This window comes from Xenia sp. Carnegie-2017, unplaced genomic scaffold, assembly GCF_021976095.1.
Source record: "Xenia sp. Carnegie-2017 unplaced genomic scaffold, XeniaSp_v1 HiC_scaffold_3, whole genome shotgun sequence".
Classification (NCBI taxonomy): domain Eukaryota; kingdom Metazoa; phylum Cnidaria; class Anthozoa; order Malacalcyonacea; family Xeniidae; genus Xenia; species Xenia sp. Carnegie-2017.
The window spans coordinates 2,813,598-2,835,264 of NW_025813493.1; the positions used below are offsets into that span (position 1 = coordinate 2,813,598).

The 21,667-nt window shown below is 39.2% G+C and overlaps 1 protein-coding gene, 1 long non-coding RNA gene and 1 other non-coding gene across 3 annotated transcripts in view; all 3 read left to right on the forward strand.

The window, feature by feature from the left end:
* The first annotated feature begins 324 nt into the window (after nt 1–324).
* Nucleotides 325–403, forward strand: Trnav-gac. Its single transcript has one exon. It is a non-coding gene; the product is annotated as a tRNA-Val (tRNA).
* A 1,429-nt stretch (nt 404–1,832) lies between these two features.
* Nucleotides 1,833–6,508, forward strand: LOC124454899 (C-type lectin domain family 4 member D-like). The gene is made up of 4 exons (XM_047005652.1): nt 1,833–2,156; nt 3,058–3,174; nt 6,166–6,405; nt 6,495–6,508. The coding sequence occupies exons 1-4, from the start codon at nt 1,892–1,894 to the stop codon at nt 6,506–6,508; spliced, it is 636 nt and encodes a 211-aa protein (XP_046861608.1). The 5' UTR covers nt 1,833–1,891.
* The window catches only part of LOC124454244, a 39,085-nt gene continuing 23,926 nt past the window's right edge, over nt 6,509–21,667 (forward strand). The window contains exon 1 of the long non-coding RNA XR_006951362.1: nt 6,509–6,561. This is a non-coding gene — a long non-coding RNA (uncharacterized LOC124454244). The remainder of the gene's footprint in view (nt 6,562–21,667) is intronic.

A 21,667-nucleotide genomic window follows, 5' to 3' on the forward strand; every position in this document is an offset into this window, starting at 1 on the left:
GGTTTTCTTCAGTAAGGTAAGAGTTTTTGTTTTTAGAGACGGTGTTTTAATTTAGTAGAAAAGTTAAATTTTATAAGTCCGTATTATGGTTTGTTATTTAAAGGTATAAATAATAGAAAAAAATCGATTTTCCAGGGAAATCAAAACTTGCTTTTTCCCGAGGGAGCGAATATTAAGTATTTTATGATAGTGTTTTATGCAGTGCGGATTTTGAAATTAAATGAAGATATGATCTTCGCACTTTGCTGGACAATTTAAGCAATTGTCTCATGAACCTGAAAAATTCAGGTGACTCAACGGGATTCGAACCAATGACATCTGCGGTCACTCATAGCTCAGTTGGTCAGAGCACTGCACCGACACCGCAGAGGTCATGGGTTCGAATCCCGTTGAGTCACCTGAATTTTTCAGGTTCATGAGACAATTGCTTAAATTCTCCAGCAAAGTGCGAAGATCATATCTTCAGTTAATTAAGTAATTTGTTGGCTATAAAGAAACAAACGTCATATAGTTCGATAGATTTTTATTAAAATCAACGTCTTTCGGAGAGATTTGGCCAGCAAAATTTTATTGCGTGACTATAAGGAATTTCAAACCAACTGCAATAATGAACACGTTTCGTGTGATTATTCAGCACACATGCAGTAGAAAATAACATGCAGATCGTGAAATTGCAAAAATCGACAGCGATATTTATGTTGAGTAACCAAAGAGCTTTTAGAAAAAAGGTAACAACGGAGGGATCAATGTTTATAAATGATGAAGTCATTAAACAAAATAAAACAGAGCGGTAGAAACTCTGATAATCAAAACTGCGATGATAATCAAAACTGCCAGTTGCATCAAACATTTTCGATAAAGTAAAGGCCATAGTGTTCCAGCAGTTTTTTCAGCTTGTCCAATCCAAAGATTCTTAAAAACACGAACATGACATGGCGATAAAATCATCATTTTCAAATGATACCAATAGCCCTAGCTCCAGTATCAATCTTTTTCTGATTTTTCAGAAAAACTCTAAAAAAATTTGACAATTAAAAAGAGAAGGTTAAGATAGTTTTACAAAATCGTTTGTCCAAACAAACAGAAAAAAAGTATCAACAAAAGACAATGTTTTTGAAGCTATAGCTCTTTTAAAGACATTTGTGGATGATGATCCATCCAAGGAGCTGCTAATTTTCATGCAAGATGAAACTGAAAAATTAAGAAAGCTTAAAATTGAAATTACAAAGCTTTCTTAATTTTATATCTACATTAAATGGTGCATAACATTTACCAACACTAAATTTTCAATTCGAAGTAAACTTCCACGCATCAGCTAATTTTCAGCATTATCAATTACCAATACAATTCATTCAGCAGCCACTCCAAACTACAGCATTACTCATTCCGACAATAATCTCAAACAATACCAATCATTATAGAAGTTATGTGAATAAAATAACATATTACATTTATTAGCATGTTCTGAACCACATGCAATGTTAGTTACTTTATATTATTTAGTTCAGATTTTAAAAGAGAGATTTCAAATGATAAAGGTGATCTTTTCCTATTAGTTACAATAGCTTTATGTTGCTATATTATCAAATTTTATGAATATGTTCCATTAAACCGTCTATATATGAAGGTAGTTCGGAATACTTTGACAACATCTTTGTCTAAACTAAAAAAGTATTCTATCTTTCTTTTCTTGTATATATTAGCCTGCCAATTGTTTATGTATTTCAGTACGTATAGAGAAAACTAATGTACATAACAAATATTTTTATTAAGGTATCTATTCTTGGCAGAAAGTACACAACTTTTCTTATGGTTATGGAGCATTGCTGCAAATAAACATCATATTTTTTCAGTTTCACTTCAGTCAATAGCACATGATCTAACGCTTGACATGGCTAAAGAGAAGATTTATTGGCGAGTTTCAAACGGAAATGTTTTTTCTTGTGATTACTACTCCCATAATGTAATTGATTTTGGAACTTCAGGAGGTCCCATGGCAGTATTTGGGGATTTTATTTGTATCATGACTAGTGTTGGACAAAGTGTCGTTAGTGTCCATAACACAACAAATCAACGTACGAGACGCAAATATTTTCTTCCTGCTAACAACGATTATTTTGATGTAGCTGTACACAGTATCACTCCTGACTCAAACGGTAGTTAAATATTTACTAATTTGACATAATAATCTAAGACTTGTAAAAACTCCCACACTAATGTTCATAAAATAGAAAGACGTTAAAAAGTTCAAAGTTACATTGCCTTAGTAAACGGTTGTTCTTCCTTCCAAAATTATAGAAAATTTGATGAACATTAAGTTCAAAGTGAAAAGTGTCTAATTTGGACATTTTTGCCGTTTGTCTATTCTTATCAAACCTCTTGGGTGTTAAATTTAAGTCTTTATTGTTTCTTACATCATTTAAACAATCACTTGGGCTTGAAATCAGTCTGAAATAAAAAAAAAAATCATGAAAATAGATTGAAAGACAAAAACGTCCAAATTGAGCATGTTGTGCAGTGAGGTTAATGTTGATCAAATTTCTTAAAATTTTAGTATATTGCAAAACAGAGTTTAAACTTTTACATCTTTGGATTAAACTAGATTTGAACTTTTCATTTTCTTTGTGCATGCTGTTCAAGTTGAGGCGATTACGAAGTACTCACATGGTTTTTGAGATTAGTTTTTTCATTCATTTTACTTTAAATAAACAAGGCAAAGCCATGCCAAAATAAATGAGCTTTGACACATTTTGTGAGAACTACTGATGAATTGATAATTTTCTGAACATTTTTCAATTATCTAACTTCATAGTATATCCTTTATAGTGTCCCAAACAGCCAGCAAATTTCTTCATACACTGTAAATTTTCAACATTTATTTAATTGTTTTGTTTTTACGAAATGCGCGAACACCAAAATTACCAACATTGCATTACAAACTTGCTTTCTGGGTACGTGAACGTGCATACTGAGTGACAAATTGTGTTCTTTGAGGAAGAATATGTTTCGTTTAAAATCCCTGGTTGATTTTATTTTTAATTTTATTGATCGATATAGCGACAAGCACTTTTCACTTTCCTTTGTGTGGACCCAACACATACTATCGTAAAATTAATGGAACATTGAACTGCACGTGTATGGAAGGATACTCAGGAGAATGTAACTCGTGCCAAGGTATGGATTTATTACTGTCTTTATCAATATTTTTTATCGCCGATCTTGAATAAAGAGCATCTTTGTGCAGTTTTAAAACTTTGTTCTTTGTTGAGAATCCTGAGATGTTCTCTGTGCTGTTGCTTATGTGCAAGGAATTTGCTGCATCTACATTTTACATGTAACCACAAAATAAGGCTCACAGCCAAACATACAATTTCATCATTATCAATAATATCAAGCAGGAAATCATATGTTTGTAAATGATGATCGTCCAGGTTAATAAAGTCCTGAGAAGGACTGTTTTTGATGTTGTTGACTGACGTTTCGACAACCTTAGCGGTAGTCATCTTCAGAGTCAAATGAGGAGTAAACGTCAGGTTAGCCGTATTTGTTGTCTGGTTCTTACGTCATTGTATTGTGTGTACAGGAAATGTGCAAGAAATGTGTATTGTCATTGTGGATTAGTGTGAAGTGAAATATTTTATTTTTAGTTGTGATGTGTGATTTAGGTGTGACGTTTTTAGTTGTAGTGTGTGGGTGTCAATTGTGTATTGTCATTGTGAATTAGTTTGAATAGTTACAAAATAAACTGCTTTGACTTCCACGCCTCCTATATCGGGGAAACTGGCAGGAACTTAAACATAAGACTTACTGAGCACAAACGAGCTACTAAGAAACAAGACAAAACTAATCACATTGCCGAACATCACCGAATCACAAAGCACAACATTGACTGGGACTCGGCAAAATGCATCACTTACAGTACTGACTATAGACAACGGCTTACAATAGAAAGTTGGTATACCAACTTGGAACAAACCCCCCTGAACAGATCACAGCAATTACCGGCACCTTACAAACGACTTATTCACAATACAAACAAACGATCAACTAAAAACATTACACTTCAAACTAATTCACAATGACAATACACAATTGACACCCACACACTACAACTAAAAACGTCACACCTAAATCACACATCACAACTAAAAATAAAATATTTCACTTCACACTAATCCACAATGACAATACACATTTCCTGCACATTTCCTGTACACACAATACAATGACGTAAGAACCAGACAACAAATACGGCTAACCTGACGTTTACTCCTCATTTGACTCTGAAGATGACTACCGCTAAGGTTGTCGAAACGTCAGTCAACAACATCAAAAACAGTCCTTCTCAGGACTTTATTAACCTGGACGATCATCATTTACAAACATATAACGATACTCCCGGGTTCAAACCATTTACTTTAAGCAGAAAATCAGTAATAAATTTATGAAAAGCTTCGATACTCTTAAAACTCCCTCAGCACACTACATTGAAAGTGTATGGTTCTCTAAATGACAATAGCATATGTTAGCAATAACATATTTTGATTTTCTCTACATTAAGGAGGGTGTAGTGTTAGGGTTAGGGCAAGGGTTAAGGTTAGGTTTAACACTCCTCCTGAAGTTAGTAATCTAGCTATGGCCCTGCTAACCTAGATACACCATATTAGATAGTCTTGAGTTTATTATTGGTTGACTTTTGTAAACTAAGAATTCTGTAAACCCAAACCTTAAAAAGCATTTTGACAGACCTGCTTACAGACCTCCTAGAATGAGTGCACCTCAATAATATTGCATCAAATGTCTTCAACCAATGGATTGTAGCTTTATGAACTTATTCCAAGAACAGACAAATATGGCCGTTGTCCGATTACTCAGTATGCTATGTAGGCTGAAGCTTACATTCCCGCGTTTTTAAAAGTCCTGTTCTTTTTAAACATAGTTTTTACACTTTGCCATTCTAGATGAGATAAATGTTCAAAATTTCTATAATATATCCTGTTGGAAACTGTACGATACTATTGTAATGCTCTATGTATGGAACTCATAAAGTAGTGAGTTTATCTCGTTCGAAATTTAAATTTATTCTATAATGTTTACACTATGAGTAACAAAACTGAAGCAAAGGCAAAGGAGCATAAGAAACGGAAACGTCCTCAAAAGACTGTAATTTTTGGGAGAAAGTTATATCACTTAAAGTCCCACAAATTTTTTGAAGCTTACAGGCCGCGCAATTAGTCATCCGCCGCTTAGTATGGGTGGTATGCACTGATAACATTCATTCTTACATATCTTGTTAATTTTCGATGTAAGAAAATTATGTTTTACTATTAAGCATTTACTTCCTTTAAAAACCTAAATAAGCAATATTTTTAAGAGGTACAATAAATAAGGTCAAAAAGTGTATGTAAATAAGGTGTAATAACGTTTTTCAGTAGATGGCATTAAATTTCTACTGGGTTTAATAAAATTTCAAATGAATTTCTTACTATTCAATTTAAAGCTATTAGAGTTACACTGGAATTTTTTATTCAGACATAAAAAAATTTCATGTAAGCACACAATACAATGAAATTGACTTTAATTTGGAAAATTAGGAATATTATTTGAAATGGGCGTAAAAATGAGCTATATTTGAGAGCTTAACTCAAGTTCATGCACATTTTTGATGTTATGATTTCCTTATTTTAGTATTTCTTTCTCCATTAAAACATTATGGAATGAATAAGTTTTTAGTCTAAAACAGACAGTTGATTATGCACAATATAAATACATAACAAATCCACATCAACACTTAACGATTATTATAACCATCCATTTAAACACAAAGGATTCCCCTTATGATTAAAATGTCAAGTGTTAGCCGGACTACATAAGCTTCACAATAAATGTCTTTTATTTCATTTACAATTTCTATACAATGTTTTTAAGAATTGTATTTTATTATACTTTACTCTGCAACTTGTGGCTACTCTACAAAACCAGCTCAAAGACCCTCCTCATTCTTAAAAACCCTTTAGGTATTGAAAGACTTGTTTTAAACAACATCTGTCTGCAAAACACAATCCTGCCTGTTTAAGCATTTTAAATATTCTATTCTATTCGTACAAATCATTCTGAAAATAATTACTTGTTATTGTTGTCTTATTTATTTTTTCATTCGTCTAGCAAGCTGTCCTTCTGATTGGTTGCATATAGGATCATCTTGTTATTTCTTCAGTACAAAAGCAGCAACATGGAAAAAAGCAAGAAAGCTTTGTCAACAGATGGGAGGAGATCTTGCTGTTCCAAAAAATAATGCAGAGAAGTATGCCATTTACAGAATCATCTTAAGAAAAGGCAGTAAACGTCATTTTATTGGTTTGTATCGCAAAGAAAGCGGCAATCAGTTTCACACAGCTCAAAATGGCAAGCCCAGTTTTACATTATGTTATCCTGGAGGACCTAGTTGCCAAATATTTCGCATAGAGAAATGCGTTGTATATAAATTTTACAAGTGGAATTTTGTTAGATGTGGGCGTCACTTTAACTTCATCTGTCAACGTGAGAGACGTAATTTAAACTGTGAGTAGCTTCTATAATTATCAATACATTAGGTACCTTACACAAATGTACTATTTTGTAGTAAAATGGTTGCATTCTTTAGTTATTGTTTTCCTGCCAAAAAATTGTTAGAACTAGATAACTCATTCGACCATGTAGTAGACTGTTGAGCACTAAAAGCGAATTCTGAACTTTTTGTGCAACTAAGAGTAATTCAATCAATGGCCCAAGGTGAAATGTTAATGGGTAAAGACAAATAATTCTCTTATCCCCAAAAATAGTTTAACATATTTAACTAAAATTAATGTGGTACCAAATTTGGCCAATCTGAAGAATTGCAAGTATATCTTAGTTCATACTTAAAGATGACAATTCAATAAAGAACTGGTATGCAGGGAATGGTCACTTAAATATCAAAAATAATTAAGAGTTATGTTTAATAATAGTCTTTGCCCGAGTATATGTGTCAAAAACGGAACCTTAGATGAAGCTTCCCCAAACTTATATAAATTCAAAAGACCTGCTTTTAGGCAATAATGAAAATGCCATACCTTCTTAGCCATTCCTATTTTCATAACTTCTTTGTCCGTTACACCCTACTGCTGAGCACATTAGGTCACAAAACATAAATATTCGCACATATATGAATATTCAACCCCTCCTCAATCAACGTTCTAGTTTTGGACCTGGTTGTAGCCAACCTGCTTTTATTTAGTCTTGTTTTGTTGGTTTTTCTGTGTTGATTTACTTAGAAAACAATAAATTTGAAAATGAACACTGCTTGATGGAGCAATGAATAAAGCTTGATTGAATAATATTTTTTTAAAATTTTACGGCAAGATGTAACGTCTCCAAATACCGCTGCTTTTCATACCAAGATATGCATATCTATGACGACATGCTTGGATCATATATGATTTTTCCATTTCTTGTAAAAAATTTTTTTAAAGGATTTATTGCGGGTAAACCGTCGAGCTTGTTTGGTATAGATAATATGCTTTAATTTCATATAATTTTGTTTTTACATTCAATTATGTTTTTACATTCTCGTAAAATCAATTAAGAAATATTGAAAAGTAATAAATTAAACAAAAAATTTCATATTTATTTATTACACATCTTTAAATTAGACATAAAATAAAATTGCTTAATTTATGGTACACATTTTCAAACAACTTTATTGTGAAACATTAGATATCGGCGAAAGTCAGTCTTCTCCTTGTGTCAAATATCACTCATGCATAAATATCCCAGGCTCCTACGAATGCCTATGCTCCATTGGATACAAACTTGAGCGATGTAAATTGTTGAACGAGTAGGCAGAATGTCTTAAAATGATATTTATCATAGCCAGAGTGAATTTTACTATCCAGACGAAGCAAAGTTTGTAGAAAATCCAGTTTTCGTCTCAACATATTTTTTCGCAATGTATTTGTTTACGAAGTGAAATGCAAATTTTATAAAATTGATTTGAAAGCGATGTAAATTGTTTAACGAGTAAGCAAGGTGTATTCAGATGAAAGATGTCGTTCCAAGATTCCATTTTACTGTCCAGACAAAGCGAAGTTTGTTGAAACGCATCAAATTTTAGTCTCAACATTAAGTTGCAGACCTTGTGAAAATGTTTTTCCGTATACGGACCTCCCAGTCGGTAAATACGTATTATACAGGGGCGGATCCATGGGGTATCCAATGTGGCACAGGAAACGGTCAGAATTCGACAAAAAATCTTGAAATTCAGACATTAAACATATATTTTCTTAGTTTATTCAGTTTATTGAGTCTATTTTTTAAAGTGTTTATATTTCGAATTTTAGCCCCCCTTTTTTTATTAGCTAATTTGAAAGACCTTGTTTCAGTGATTTTAAATCTGCAGTTATAATTAAAATGGCTTGGTGAAAGTGATTTTACGGACGTTCAAAGTCACGATTTTCAGTATTTTTTTGCGAACTTTTTGATCGGTATGCTAATGACTTGTGACGTAGAAAGTTGAACACATATATCAACATGGCGTATTCTACTAGTAATCTTAAAAGAAAGGCGGAGGAAAACGCTGTGTTGCTGGTGGACCTAATCAAATTAGTTGCGCCAATGACTCAAAAACCGATGGAATGTCGATGCATCTGTTTCCTAAAAAGGAAACAGAGCCGCAAAGACATAGAAAATAGGTAAATTTTGTGCGTAAACATAGACCAGGTTTTGAGGCTTCCTCTATCTCGTGTCTGTGTTCTGCGCATTTTGAAGATTCTTGTTTTCACCTTAATTTGAGCATGCAAGTCAAGCTCAAAAGAAGGTTGAAGAAAGGTGCTATCCCAACCATTGACTTGGCTGGGATTCCTGAACAATTACAGGACGAAATAACCGATCGAAAGCGAAGACAAGTAAGTTTACGCTTGTTTATGTTATTATTTTTTTGTCATATGTAAATTCGATATAAGTTTTGTTGATTATTCGATTTACTCTCCATAAGCCATTGCTGAAGGAAACATGTTCTCTCAATGAGGAAGTACCATCTACTAGTGATGGAGCTGAGCATGTTGAAGTATGCACTGGAGAAGCAAACGATTCGCCATTTGAAGGGCTTGCTATTTTCCATTTTTACATTTATGCTATGATTTAATTCCATATATTTTTGTTTTGTCTTTTTTCCCAGACTGACATTGAAGAAAAGATTTTCTTAAAATTAATTCTTTCAGCTTAACCTCTCAGTAGTTGCACCAATTTGTTTTTATTGTTTACTCTTGTTTCAAACCATTAAACTGCATGTCAACTTATATAGTGCATCCATGTATCTCCTATTTGGTTTTCATCTAGGCATATTTCCTGACCATTCCAAACTCAGCAAAGAAGGTCAACAGTCTTCAGTGCACAAGTTAATAGACTATTCCTTCATCGCCCTCTAATGGTATGTAACCGTTTGTGTTACCACTTGGATATGCTTTCCGAATAAAGTGGTAAACACAAGCAGGTAAAGGCCGAGTATTCTCCCATCCCATAGACCCACAAAACCATCGCATCAACCATCTGTATGCCACAGCTCTCAAGTACCTGAAGTAAATAAAAAGGTTGGACTAATTATTGTTGATGAAACAATGTTGATGATAACATTGTTTCTCATACAATTACAATCTTACATATTTAATGATTGTGATGCTTGGCGGCAATAAGAACGTCCATTCCTATCTCTCAATAGTGGCCCGACGTTTTCAAGGACAGCCTCATGAACTAAAGGCCCAAATTTGGCATACTGTGTTATGCATGATATTATCTCAATGCTGCCATCGAATGTCATTTTCTGCAAAGCTGGTCCTATTTCCTTACAGCATCTGTACTCTAATGCGCCTTCTAACAAATCGGTATGACAGCATTGACAATTACACCTGAAACGTGGGAGCATTGTGGTTTATAAAGTAACTTTATGTATATTACAAACAGGAGAAAACAACAACTTACCATTCACCGAGTGGAATTACGCCATCACTTCGTTGTTCTAATGTCGCAGGGAGAATTCCATCGGGATCATCTGGAGTGTGCACTTCATCACCATCTCCTGCGAGCGGTTCATCGTCATATGCGAAGTCGTTTAAATGCTCGACATAACCCATGGATTCCGAGCTCGAATCAGATACGCATTCAGACATCGAATTCGAATTATCTGAGCACTGATTCGAGGCCATACTTTCTGGAAAACTTGTTTTTTAATATTTTATTGAAAATACTGTCATTATTTGTTTTTAAGACAAGACAAACGACAACAAAATCACCTCCTATAATATAATATTATATTGACGGAAACAGACGTGTTCAACTATCTACGTCACAAGTATCAATATGGCGTCGTAAAAAATTCGCAAATAGTACCCGACTTTGGAGGCAAAATTAAGGAACTTATATTTATCTGTTTAAGTCCAGCGACATGTCATAGCTCTTCAAATAATCCAAATTTTCAATTAAGCTCATGAAATGCACTTGTTGACGTACTGAAAATTCGCATTTAAGTGACAGATTTTATAAATCATCGTAATATTACGCCGTTCAGATTTGCCTAATATAATCCGATTATCCTACAAAACGTAACTCGATTGCTGTTCGGAGTCCAGTTTTGCTGTTACAGTAGTATAAAGAGCGTTGCCGCTGGCGCACTTCACCTTGAGAAAGCGTCGTTTCTAGCGCACCTCACAGTTTGAGAAGGAGTATAGACAAATCTAAGCGCCCCAGCCCTAGCTCGCTTATGTACTTCTTGTAAATATGCTAGCATAATTACAGCGAAGGTCAAACCCAGGAAAACGGCAGGAGCCAAAGACGGCTGGCCCACCCCCCCGCGCCGGCCCGGCCGGCCATCGAGGTCTATTATTTAGAGAGATATACTCTCATAGAGTAATCCAAACGTTCGACAGCCATGAGGCAGGGCAAGAGCAAGTGTGCGTGGTTTCTACCCGGAAAGCTCATCACATGTGGGCGAAGCTCCATAGATGAATACTGTGGACTTCACATGAAGCGATTAAGGGAAGGCGGGCGACTTCCACAACCATGTCGTAAGTGTGGCGTCGGAACACAGGCAGAAACTATCCTTTGTTAAGCCTGCGGTGCCGATAGGGTGCATCATAAGCTCGTTTATAAACAGAAACAAGCAAGAAAGAGATTTGGCAGCCATATTGCTGAAATACGTTTAAGATTACATATAATACATATATAAATAAATTAACTAAATTACATCTTCAAAGAGTTACAAGTTATAAAACTATTTCTAAAACGTTTGGTATTAAAGTTAGTATTAAATGAAGATTGAGTCCTAAGTTCCATAGTTGAACGTTCTAAACGAGGAGGCAAAAGGTCATGAAGCTTATGTGAGGAATCTGCTACTATCTTCTGAAACAACGCTGTTGTTATATCATTCCTCCTTTCGCTAAGGCGTTGCAAATTAGTAAACTGCAGAGCGTTTTCATATTCTTGATGAGGCAGGATTATTTTTAATGCTCGCTTTTGGACTGACTCTAGGTCATCTGACAGATACAATGTCAGACTATTGTGGAACACTGGGCAAGCATACTCCAAGACAGGTATTATACACGTTTTGTAAAATTGGAGCAATTCCTTGACTTCGATATTTGCTCGTTTTAGTTGAATAAGATAATAAAGGCGTTTACGGCATTTCTTAATTATTTCATTTACGTGGATGTTCCACTTAAGGTTACTGGCTATAACCAATCCCAAAACTTTCGCGTGTTGGACAATATCCAGTGTAATGTTATTGATGGTAATTGGTTGAAGGTCATTGGTATTAGATCCAAAACAAATTCGCATCTCTTTACATTTGGTTTCATTTAACTGGAACTTATCACGCGAGGTGTTGTTCGCTAATGTGTCCATTTGGTTTTGTAAGTTACTTGTTTGATCTTTCGCAATTACTTCACTAACAGTGGTATCGTCCACGAATTTCTACATTTCATTATTTGATAACTTGAGATCGTTAATCATTATCAAAAATAGCCAAGGCCCCAATTCTGTGCCCTGCGGAACGCCTGCAGGTACGAGTTTCCACTCTGAAAAGCAATCGAATTTCAGCTTTACTCTTTGTTTCCTGAAGGAGAGGAAATCCATAATCCAGTGTAAAACCCATTTCGATATATATAATGAACGTAGTTTTTCAACCAATAAGTTATGATCAATCAGATCAAAGGCTTTCTTGAAATCCAATAACAGCATACGAACGGCCGCCCCGTTACCATCAGTTGCCATCAGTTGCATATGACAGGAAAGGACTGGGGGAGTCACAAGAAAGCCACAAATTGCCACGTCTGCTGCAAGCCCCTCGAAGGCAATTACGTGCGAGACCACTGCCACATTACTGGCAAGTACCGAGGTGCGGCCCACAATGAGTGCAACTTGAAGTTGCGGCTCAGTCCGAACACGACACCATAACGTTTGTCTTTCACAACCTGCCGGGCTACGACAGCCATCTCATCATGAAGACTATCGCAGAGACTGGAGGGAAGGTCACCTGTATCCCCAACAACGCCGAGAAATACATCTCGTTCAGCATCGGCCAGCTCCGATTCATCGACAGCGCACAGTTCATGCTCTCATGCCTGGATCGACTTGTGAAAGCCAGTGACCCGGAAGACATGCGCATCACAGCAGACTAGGAGCCGAACCTCCAGAGGCCTACCCTCATGCTCCGGAAGGGGATCTACCCCTACGAGTACATGGACAGCTGGCTCCGATTGGACGAGGAGAGCCTCCTGCCGAAGGAGGCCTTCTACAACAAGCTCTCCGGCGAAGGCATCACCGACGGTGACTACGCCAAAAAGAAAAAGGGTGTGGGACGCCTTCGTCTGCACAACCCTCGGCGACTAGCACGTCCTCTACCTTCGGACCGATGTCCTCCTCCTCGCTGACGTTTTCGACAACTTCCGAAAGCTGTGCCTCGAGCGATACCGGCTAGAACCGGCCCACTATTACAAAAGCCCGGGCCTAAGCTGGGACGCTCTCCTCAAGCACACAGGGCTGGAGCTCGAGCTGCTCACCGACATTGACATGCATCTCTTCATCTAGAAGGGCCTGCCGGGTGGCATCAGCATTGCCAGCAGGCGCTTCGCCAAGGCCAACAATCCCAAGGTGCCAGACTACGATCCGGGGAAGCTCCAAAGATGGATCCAGTACTACGACGCCAACAACCTGTATGGCTGGGCGATGTCGCAGTCGCTCCTGAAAGGCGCGTTCGAGTGAGTCACCCAAGAGGATGTGAAGACGGCCCTGAACCAGCCTGTACATGCAGAGAAGGGCTACATTCTCAAAGTCGATCTGGACTATCCAGAAGAGCTGCACGACGAGCACAATGCATACCATTAGCGCCAGGACGCCTGAAGGTCGACAACGCTTTGATGTCGGATTACCAGCAAAATCTCCCCAAACAGATGTATGGGGGTGCGTCTCACGAGGTCGAAAAGCTGGTCCCCAATCTGCACGACAAGGCCCGATACGTCTTGCATTATCGAAATTTGCAGCTCTATCTGCAGCTTGGCATGCGCCTGAAAAATATCCACAGAGCACTCTGCTTCGACCAAAGCCCATGAATGGAGCTCTACATCCGGAAAAACACCGAACTCCGGAAGAAGGCAAAGACTGACTTTCAGGTCAACCTCTACAAGCTGCTGAACAACAGCGTCTTTGGCAAGACGATGGTGAACCTCCGAAAGCGTGTCGATGTGAAGCTTCTCCGGCCAAGCGAGACCGAGAGACTCCGCAAACTTATCGCCAAGCCAACATACAATCGGCCTCTTATCTTTAGCGATGCGGGAGACCTCGCAGCCGTTCATATGAATAAAAGCAGTCTGCTGCTCAACCGGCCTGTATTCGTGGGCATGAGCATTCTCGACCTCTCGAAGCATCTGATGTACGCCTGGTACTACAACCATCTCAAGGTGATGTACAGGTCGTCAGCAGAGCTCCTCTACACCGACACCGACAGCCTTGTGCTGGAGATCCAGACTGAGCACGTGTACGCCGACATGAGACGCAACGCCGGTCAATACGACACCAGCAACTACCCCAAAGACCAACCGCTGTTCAGCACAGCCAACAAGAAAGTGCTGGGGGGAATGAAGGACGAGTGCGCTGGGGCGCCTATCGCTGAGTTTGTGGGGCTCAGGCCCAAGATGTACTCTATCCTGAAAGCCGATGGTCTGGAGGAGCGCAAAGCCAAAGGTGTTGAAAAGGCGTCGTGAAAAAGCATATCAGTCATGCCCAGTACAAAGAGGCGCTATTTGAGGCAAAGGGCTTCCGCCACGGTATGGATATGCTGCGCAGTCACGGTTATCAGATCTTCCGCGAGCATGTCAACAAGACATCATTGAGCCCGCTGGACACGAAGCGCTGGATCGCAGCCGATGGGATCTCTACCCTAGCATGCGGGCATAGGGAAGCCGGTGCCGCAGGCGAATAAATAATAAATGCGTAATTATATTGATAATTAGTTCTGATGTAATAATTATAGTAGAAGAGCTGCTCCACGGCTAAGCGTAAGGTAGTATATGGTAGTGAAAGCTTTCATAAAAAGCGTGACAGGACCCCATCGAGTAAGCCGGTGGTGTTTTGGTCCCAAAGGGCACCAGTTGGGGCTCCTCGCGTACAATCGCGTCAGCATATCTTCGGCACATCGCTCAAATAATACAACACAGGCTTCCCTCCCTCAAACACAGCCCGCTCGACCTGATGGGAGGTCACACTCCATACAGGATAGGTCGCCCTACGCCGTTCGCCACCCTCAAGTTCGCCAGGGGCATACAAATGCCGCACCATAACATCCGATGGCAATCGTCGCTCTTTGAAACCAACTGGACAAAGCGCCAGCGCAGCGGGTTTGGCCTTAAAGCTCTTTTTCCGAATCGCAAGGGAGGGCTTTTCACCCGTCAAACGGGTAGTTTCATTATTGAGCGCTTTAACCACCTCAGTTAATCTTGATAACCTTTCTTTGTTCCGAGTTCCAAGCTCAGCCAGCTCGCAATGATACTGGTTACCGAACAATCGCTCCGCCAAAATTCGGTTGAATCTTTCTACGATCCCCTGATCTCTATGAAACCCAACCTAACCCTGTCGAATCAAGACACCATTTTTATCACACGCTTTTTGCACAGCCCCGAGAAACTCCGAACCAAGTTCGACTTGTAAAACTTTAGGCCTTCGAAGAGGCCCACGGGCATAAGTCGACTCTAACGCCTTCCCAACCTGAGTCGCTGTCTTGTCTGTGATTGCCTGGGCCTCCTTATACCGACTTGCTACGTAGACGACCGTGGGATAGCACTTCGCGCTGGTACGGGAAGGTAGATCTGCCAGATGGCCTGTTAGGCATTCATGAGCCTCATCCTCGCCAACGCCAGCTTCTTTTGCCAGCTTTGGGATAGCAGCAATGCCGCGCCAGTACCCCGCAGGACTGTAGTACGCCTCTGCGAGGCGTTCTTCAACGTTTCGTTCGTAGAAACGATTATTTTTCCTCCAATACGACGAGATTCTTTGGGAAAGAAACGTAGAAACAGCACTACCACATACAACCCAGCGCCTGCAAGTCTGGTGTTACCGTTATGATTTACAACTATACCACTCTTAACTGGTTGGCAGTCTTTTGCAACGCATACAAAACGCGACAGTCCTTTTCTCTTGACTATGTTTTAGTTTGATGTGTTATGTTCACCAAGCTTTTCTGATTTTATCAATTTTATCCGTGGCTTTGATTGCCAAATCAATAGAATTAATACCAAATGGAAGCGCACTATTCAAACCTCTTTTCTTCTTCTCTTTTTATCCAGAAGTTCACTTTTAGAAAGAAACTAGGAGACGCCTCTGTCACACACTCGGTAGCGCCCCGTGAGCCTAGGTTGGTTTTTTGTATATTCGATTTTCCCTTTAACAACAAGTTGTTGTTTCTTATAGTACAAACAGTAAGCGATGAGCATCTCTATATAATGCACAAAAATTTAGTCTGATGTTAAATATTAGCGCGCTCTTAGATTTTATCTAGCAAAACGTTTTACAATGCGCTCGTTATGCGCTGAAGGGCGCGAATCGAAATCTAACAGAATATCTGTCGCAGACCGATTGTGAACCCGATCTCGTAAGAAGAGAAGGCAGTACCACCCACACATAAGGGAGCGCCAATCTTGTATCTCTTTACAAGAATAGCAAACAACAAGTTTTGACCGTTCCATGAACTTTTAACTACGTCAGATGGTGGAAGGCCGAAGCTGTCAAAGTAATCTACACAGAACTCATCAGCAAAGGCGCAAATCCAATGAGTACAACCTCCTTTGAGAAAGTCATGTAAGTTGATTATAACACTTTCTTCAGCTTAAAGAGGCTCCTTAAGAATTATGTCTTTTGAAAACACCCCCCTAAAACCTTTAGCTACTGCTTTTAGATTACCACTTACTATACGATTGATATCTTTGTTTGATAGCGGCTTCCACTTCCTCACCCGCGTCACCGCGTCCTGGGGAGGAATACTCTATCCCCCGACGTTCCTAATCCAAGGGTTTTTCCTAGGACGGGCGCTACGATGGGAGCAGCTACACCTGTAAGCAAAGAACCAAGGAATCCACCTTTTTGCGCGCGCGTCATGGCTGTAATCTGACTCTTAGACAATTTTAGATCGATTAGCTTTGGATCTTGCACCCATTATTCGCTTGAGCGGTGTATTATTAAGCATAAGCATATCAGAACCTTCAAGAGCGCTGTTGGTAATTCATAAAGTTACTCCTCTTTTGTCTCTAACTGCTTTTGCCAAGGTAGTTTTCTGATCTTTTGAAAGTTTAATACCGTGAACTGTGTATATAGAACGAACTTTCTTACAAGAGCTACTACCGAAATCAAAAAGACTGTTATTATACTCAGGTCCATTAAATGGTGTGATACCTCTTCTTCTAACTATACCACTACCAGCAACTGCTTTTTGCGTGCTGCCGGTGATAGCACCTGATATAGGCCTAGAGACGGTAGCACTTTTGGTATGAGTTTAATGACCGTAGGTATGAGTATTCCAACAAGATTTCCAATAAAGCTACCACCTTCTATACTTCTTGACCCAGGAAGATTACTACCAGCGCCTTTAAACTCCTGAGTGATTACTCGCTCCATGTCGGGTCTGAGAGCTTTAAACTATATTGCGTTATCAATGTCCGACATTTTTGTGCATTTGCAAAACAATTTGCGTATATAAACAGTCGAAAAATTTTTATTTTTTTTAAATTTCTAATTAATTCTGCTGCAAAGGAATCGGATTAAACGTAGCATATCACATCAGACTAATCATCACATGAGACAAACAGACTAAACCATTATGTCTACTTTACCGTTAATCGCATTGAGCCGAAGGAAACGCTCGCTAAGCACGAAGCAGTACACGTGGTACGCCTGTTCACCACCAGCATTAATAGCACTATTAAAAGGGCCACCCAAGATTCAACGAACGTCAATGTTTTCCGGAGCTTTTTTCAAAGCTTCAGGATGAAGACTAACGTCAAAGTTGTAAATAGGAAAGAGGTTTGCGAAGCCTCCTAAGTTTACTTGAGAGCCTGTATCCGGGTCGCTGTATTTCATCACAGCGTCTTGGAACATCATGTAAGCTCTGCTGTAATTTCTTTCAGCAGCTGTTTAATTGACTTCAAGCTCTTCTTCAGGATACTTGTGATTGTTATTTATCCGCACATGAATCTGACGCAAATGAGCATTATCAAACACATGTATAGTTTGTTCGTGATTGTCTGAGCTCTCTGCATCTTGGAACGCTACGAAGATGTGTGTTGGTAGCTCTTCACTTCCGTTTGTCGTCACACGCCATGAGACGGTGGTTTGACCTCTGGTGTATCTCTCTCGGTAAATACGACCTTGCTCAAAGTATAGCATGCGTGTGTAACCAGCAACTAACTAGCTTTCTATTATGTTTGAACTTCGATCGAAGTCTGATAAAACGAACCCAGAGCGAAAGATGTTTTATCTGAAATTTTCCAGCATCTACCTCATTTGCTCTATGAAGCGAGTTTTCAGCAGAAGCGCGAGTGAGATTCAGATTGAACTTTATACCTATGAAAGCTGAATCAATGTCTTTGGCAAAGCCTAGGATGTTAGCGAGGGGAAGCATCATGGTAACGTCTTTGACGCCCATGCAGAGCTGGAGGCGACTGGCGAAACCAATGTTGAAGTTAGGGTTCTCTGTTGCGTTGAGGTTTAAGTTAAAGTTAGCCCGGAAGTTGCCGCCATTCAAAGCGACACCGTTACCTAGCATACTGACTTATTTCTTCAGCGGTCTTGTTATTAACTTGGACCTAGACCGTCTGAAACAGGCTCCAGCCACCATTTGCCAGGGCGACATTGTCGGCTGCATCATAATTGGTGCCATCGTTCTTTACCATGCGACCTCGAACTTCAAGAACGGCTCTGTGAAGCCATATAAGCTGGTAAACGTTCTCAGTGTCGATATTGATATTCTTATTATCGAAATTTGGATCGCGGTGAAGAACTCTTTTGTACTGCAGACGCTCAACAAAGCGGTCAACGATGGGCTCGTCAAAGAGTCGAAGTGCTGGGAATATCATGTCCGTAGCCATTGTTATGATAGTTTGTTGTTCGTACAGTATATATATTATAAAAACTTTGCGTTTGCCGATCATCAGACCGAAGTAGTTTAATTATTATTTCTGATATTTAGTCTGATGTGATATTTAGGCATACATTATGCCGTTACCTGACACGAGGTTGCTTAGAATACATAAGTCTCGAGAAGTCAGCTGCTGCTTAGCAAGGCTTTTAGCGCGCGATACTAGAGCTTTTCTAGCTTCAGAAGTCCCAACCAGCTCATTAAGTTTAGATCTAGCTTCTTTCGTTAAAAAGCAGTGCGAGCACTTTTAGTGCGCGTTTTTGCAGTACTTATACCAGGTTCAGCCCCAGCACGAGCCACTGCAGATGCACGTGATTTAGCTTTTCTTGCCACTCCTTTAACGTCTCCGCGGGCGAGATCGGCAACAAGACTGCTTACGTTTTCAGGCGAGAACTGCTCTTTTGCAGTCGATATAACAGCCTCTTTGGCTGCTGTAGCCGTGTCACGAATTGCTTTTTTCCAGCCGCCACGGCCACATTCTTAATTTTTGGAGCAAACTTACAAACGCGAGATCCTAAGGCTGAAGCTGCGGACTTCCCTGCACTGAATAGCGCAAACTTTGCTTTACCAGCAAGGCCCACGAGGTTTCCAATCAATAACCCCCCGATAATTTTTCGACGAACTATACCACGTCTAATCATAGGAAATATCATTTTGCATAGTATATTATATATAGAAAATAAGCCCTTATGGCAACAGCTTCTGAATCGGAATCCGCTTATGAGCGTGTATGATTACATTTTTGGAAGGATGTTTAAAGTTTAAGTTACTGGCTCCCCATTTAAATCAATCATATTTCCTGAATGATCAGTGATTTCCATTCTCACTTTAATAATAAGGCTAGTTTTTATGAGTGGTAAGTAGGTCGGTGGACTAGGACTTATTTCCAACAAACGTCCTGGTCCTCGGTTTGGAGTAAACGATTTAATAACATCACTAGGTTTCCCGTTTACTATACTTGAATTAACAAGGGAGCAGTGAATATGGATCTTCTGTACATCTGTAAGGTTAATTCAATTCTGACTTAAAGTCTTTCCTCTAGTAATATCATCTCCACAAACAGCAAACCCAAGAATAGGGCCCATGCTGTTATTTGTGTCAAAGGAAACTACAAGGTCACCTTTAATAGTAATCTCAGATTTAGATGTGGGAATATTTACTGAGAGCACAAAGGGTGGATCACGTCTTGCGGTTTCATCTTCATGTGCGAACTTTACCCCCAATGCTTCCATAGCATTTTCAATAGCTTGATTGATATCGGGAATGTTGTAAGCGCCTGGGGTATTGTGATTTTATGCCGTTGAATTGGAGTCTGTTTAAGCTCTCCTCTCTGTGCACCATCAGTATCACCATAGTTTCCTTTTATTATCTCAAACTCAAGTTGATTGTTTTTTGTAATGACATTTTTTCACGAATTGCACAAACTAGCTTCAGTAAGAGCCACTTTTTTGTTAACCTCTAAAGGTATAGGTGGCCTAAAGCCAATTTGAAAGTCATTCGCTTCTCCATCGTGCGCCGCAATGGCTCTTGTTGAGTCTATCTCAATGCTAATTTCGTCTTCTAATACTCCAGCCATTATGGTTATATCGACAATGAACAATAGCTCTGTATAATATATATATAAGAAGAAAATTTTTAACGCACGTATTAATTTCTAATTTTCCGGTAATAACTTTTCGATATCGCACTTTCGTCTAGCAGTTTTGTTAAAATCGCTTCAATATCGTTTTTCAACTCACGAGAGTCATTACCAGCCTCTACAGACTTGCAGGAAAGGTGAAGGCTTTCGATAAGCTCTGATCGGCTATTATAATAGTGCACTCCAGTTCCTGTTCGTGTTGTTTTAAAGAGTCGTTTGGGGCGACTTCTTCTTTTTTCTTTTAAAACATTGTAACGTTCGAGGTTTTTTTACATAGCTCTCGGTCAGCTGAAGAAGCAGTTCTTCTTGTAGACGGGCCAATAGCTTTTCCAAGATTTTCAAAATCTATGTCGTTTATATACTCACCAGCCTCCAACCGATCAAGCAAATTTGAATTCTCTATAGCCTTCCAAGATGGTTTGCCTTTTGTTAAAATGACTAGATCATCAAGCCGTTGGGCAAGTTGCTGTTGAGTGTCCTTAACCGCTTGAGTGACTTGTTGCAGTCTGTGCTAGCATCTATTGATTCACAATCTCAAGATAATAAACAGCATTTTACCCTGCCCGTGCCTGTTTCAAGTGATACAGTGGAATCGGATGAAGAGTCCCGTTATACAGAAAAATCGTCTGTAGATCCTTGCGAGAAGTCATTTGACTCTCATTTTAATAAGGTAAGAACGTATACGTATAAAATCTGCTCTAAACACAAAATTCCTTTCAACGAAATTCAATGCAACCATGTTAGCCGTATGGCAGCTGATATGTCTTGGTTTACTGGAAAGCCTTTAAATTACCCCACCTTCATAGCAAATTTCGTTCCGATTTGTCAAAAATACGACGCCTCGGGTTGGCCTGCTGAAACCGTTGAAGCTATAATGCACGCGGTTGCTCCTCATCTTCCAAAACACAAAAGAGCCAACAAGAATAAGTCTAATGATGTCTTCAAAAAATGGATTACCACTTCCGGGCTACCAGAATTCCGTCAAAACGCTTCCGATAGCGAATAGGAACCTCCTCAGCAGTACGATCGATTACAAAGTAGCCGTACTTCTTTTCAGTCGCTTTATGGCAAGCCGCCGCTAGCTGCTCTTTTGTAATACCATCAGCGTGGTCAGCTGCAATTTCTCTCACGTCGCGCTGGTAAAGAACTCTCATAAGCACAATACAGCCGGTATTTCGATGAATGTACTTGGGGACGTCATATAGTTTTGCGCTAATTATATGGCTGTGACATTCTTATATCAACTTGCTGAGAAATACTCTTTGATTGGGTTTAGGCTTTTTGAATCGAGCCGAATATCGTCAAAGACTGCTGTCTCTGTATAAGTGTCCAATTCCTCT

Bases quoted from the DNA above. Each gene is read 5' to 3' on its own strand.
- LOC124454899 (XM_047005652.1), top strand. From the start codon at position 1,892: ATGGCTAAAGAGAAGATTTATTGGCGAGTTTCAAACGGAAATGTTTTT. The intron at 2,157-3,057 runs GTAGTTAAATAT...TGATCGATATAG, and splicing joins TATCACTCCTGACTCAAACG to CGACAAGCACTTTTCACTTT. The intron at 3,175-6,165 runs GTATGGATTTAT...TCATTCGTCTAG, and splicing joins AGAATGTAACTCGTGCCAAG to CAAGCTGTCCTTCTGATTGG.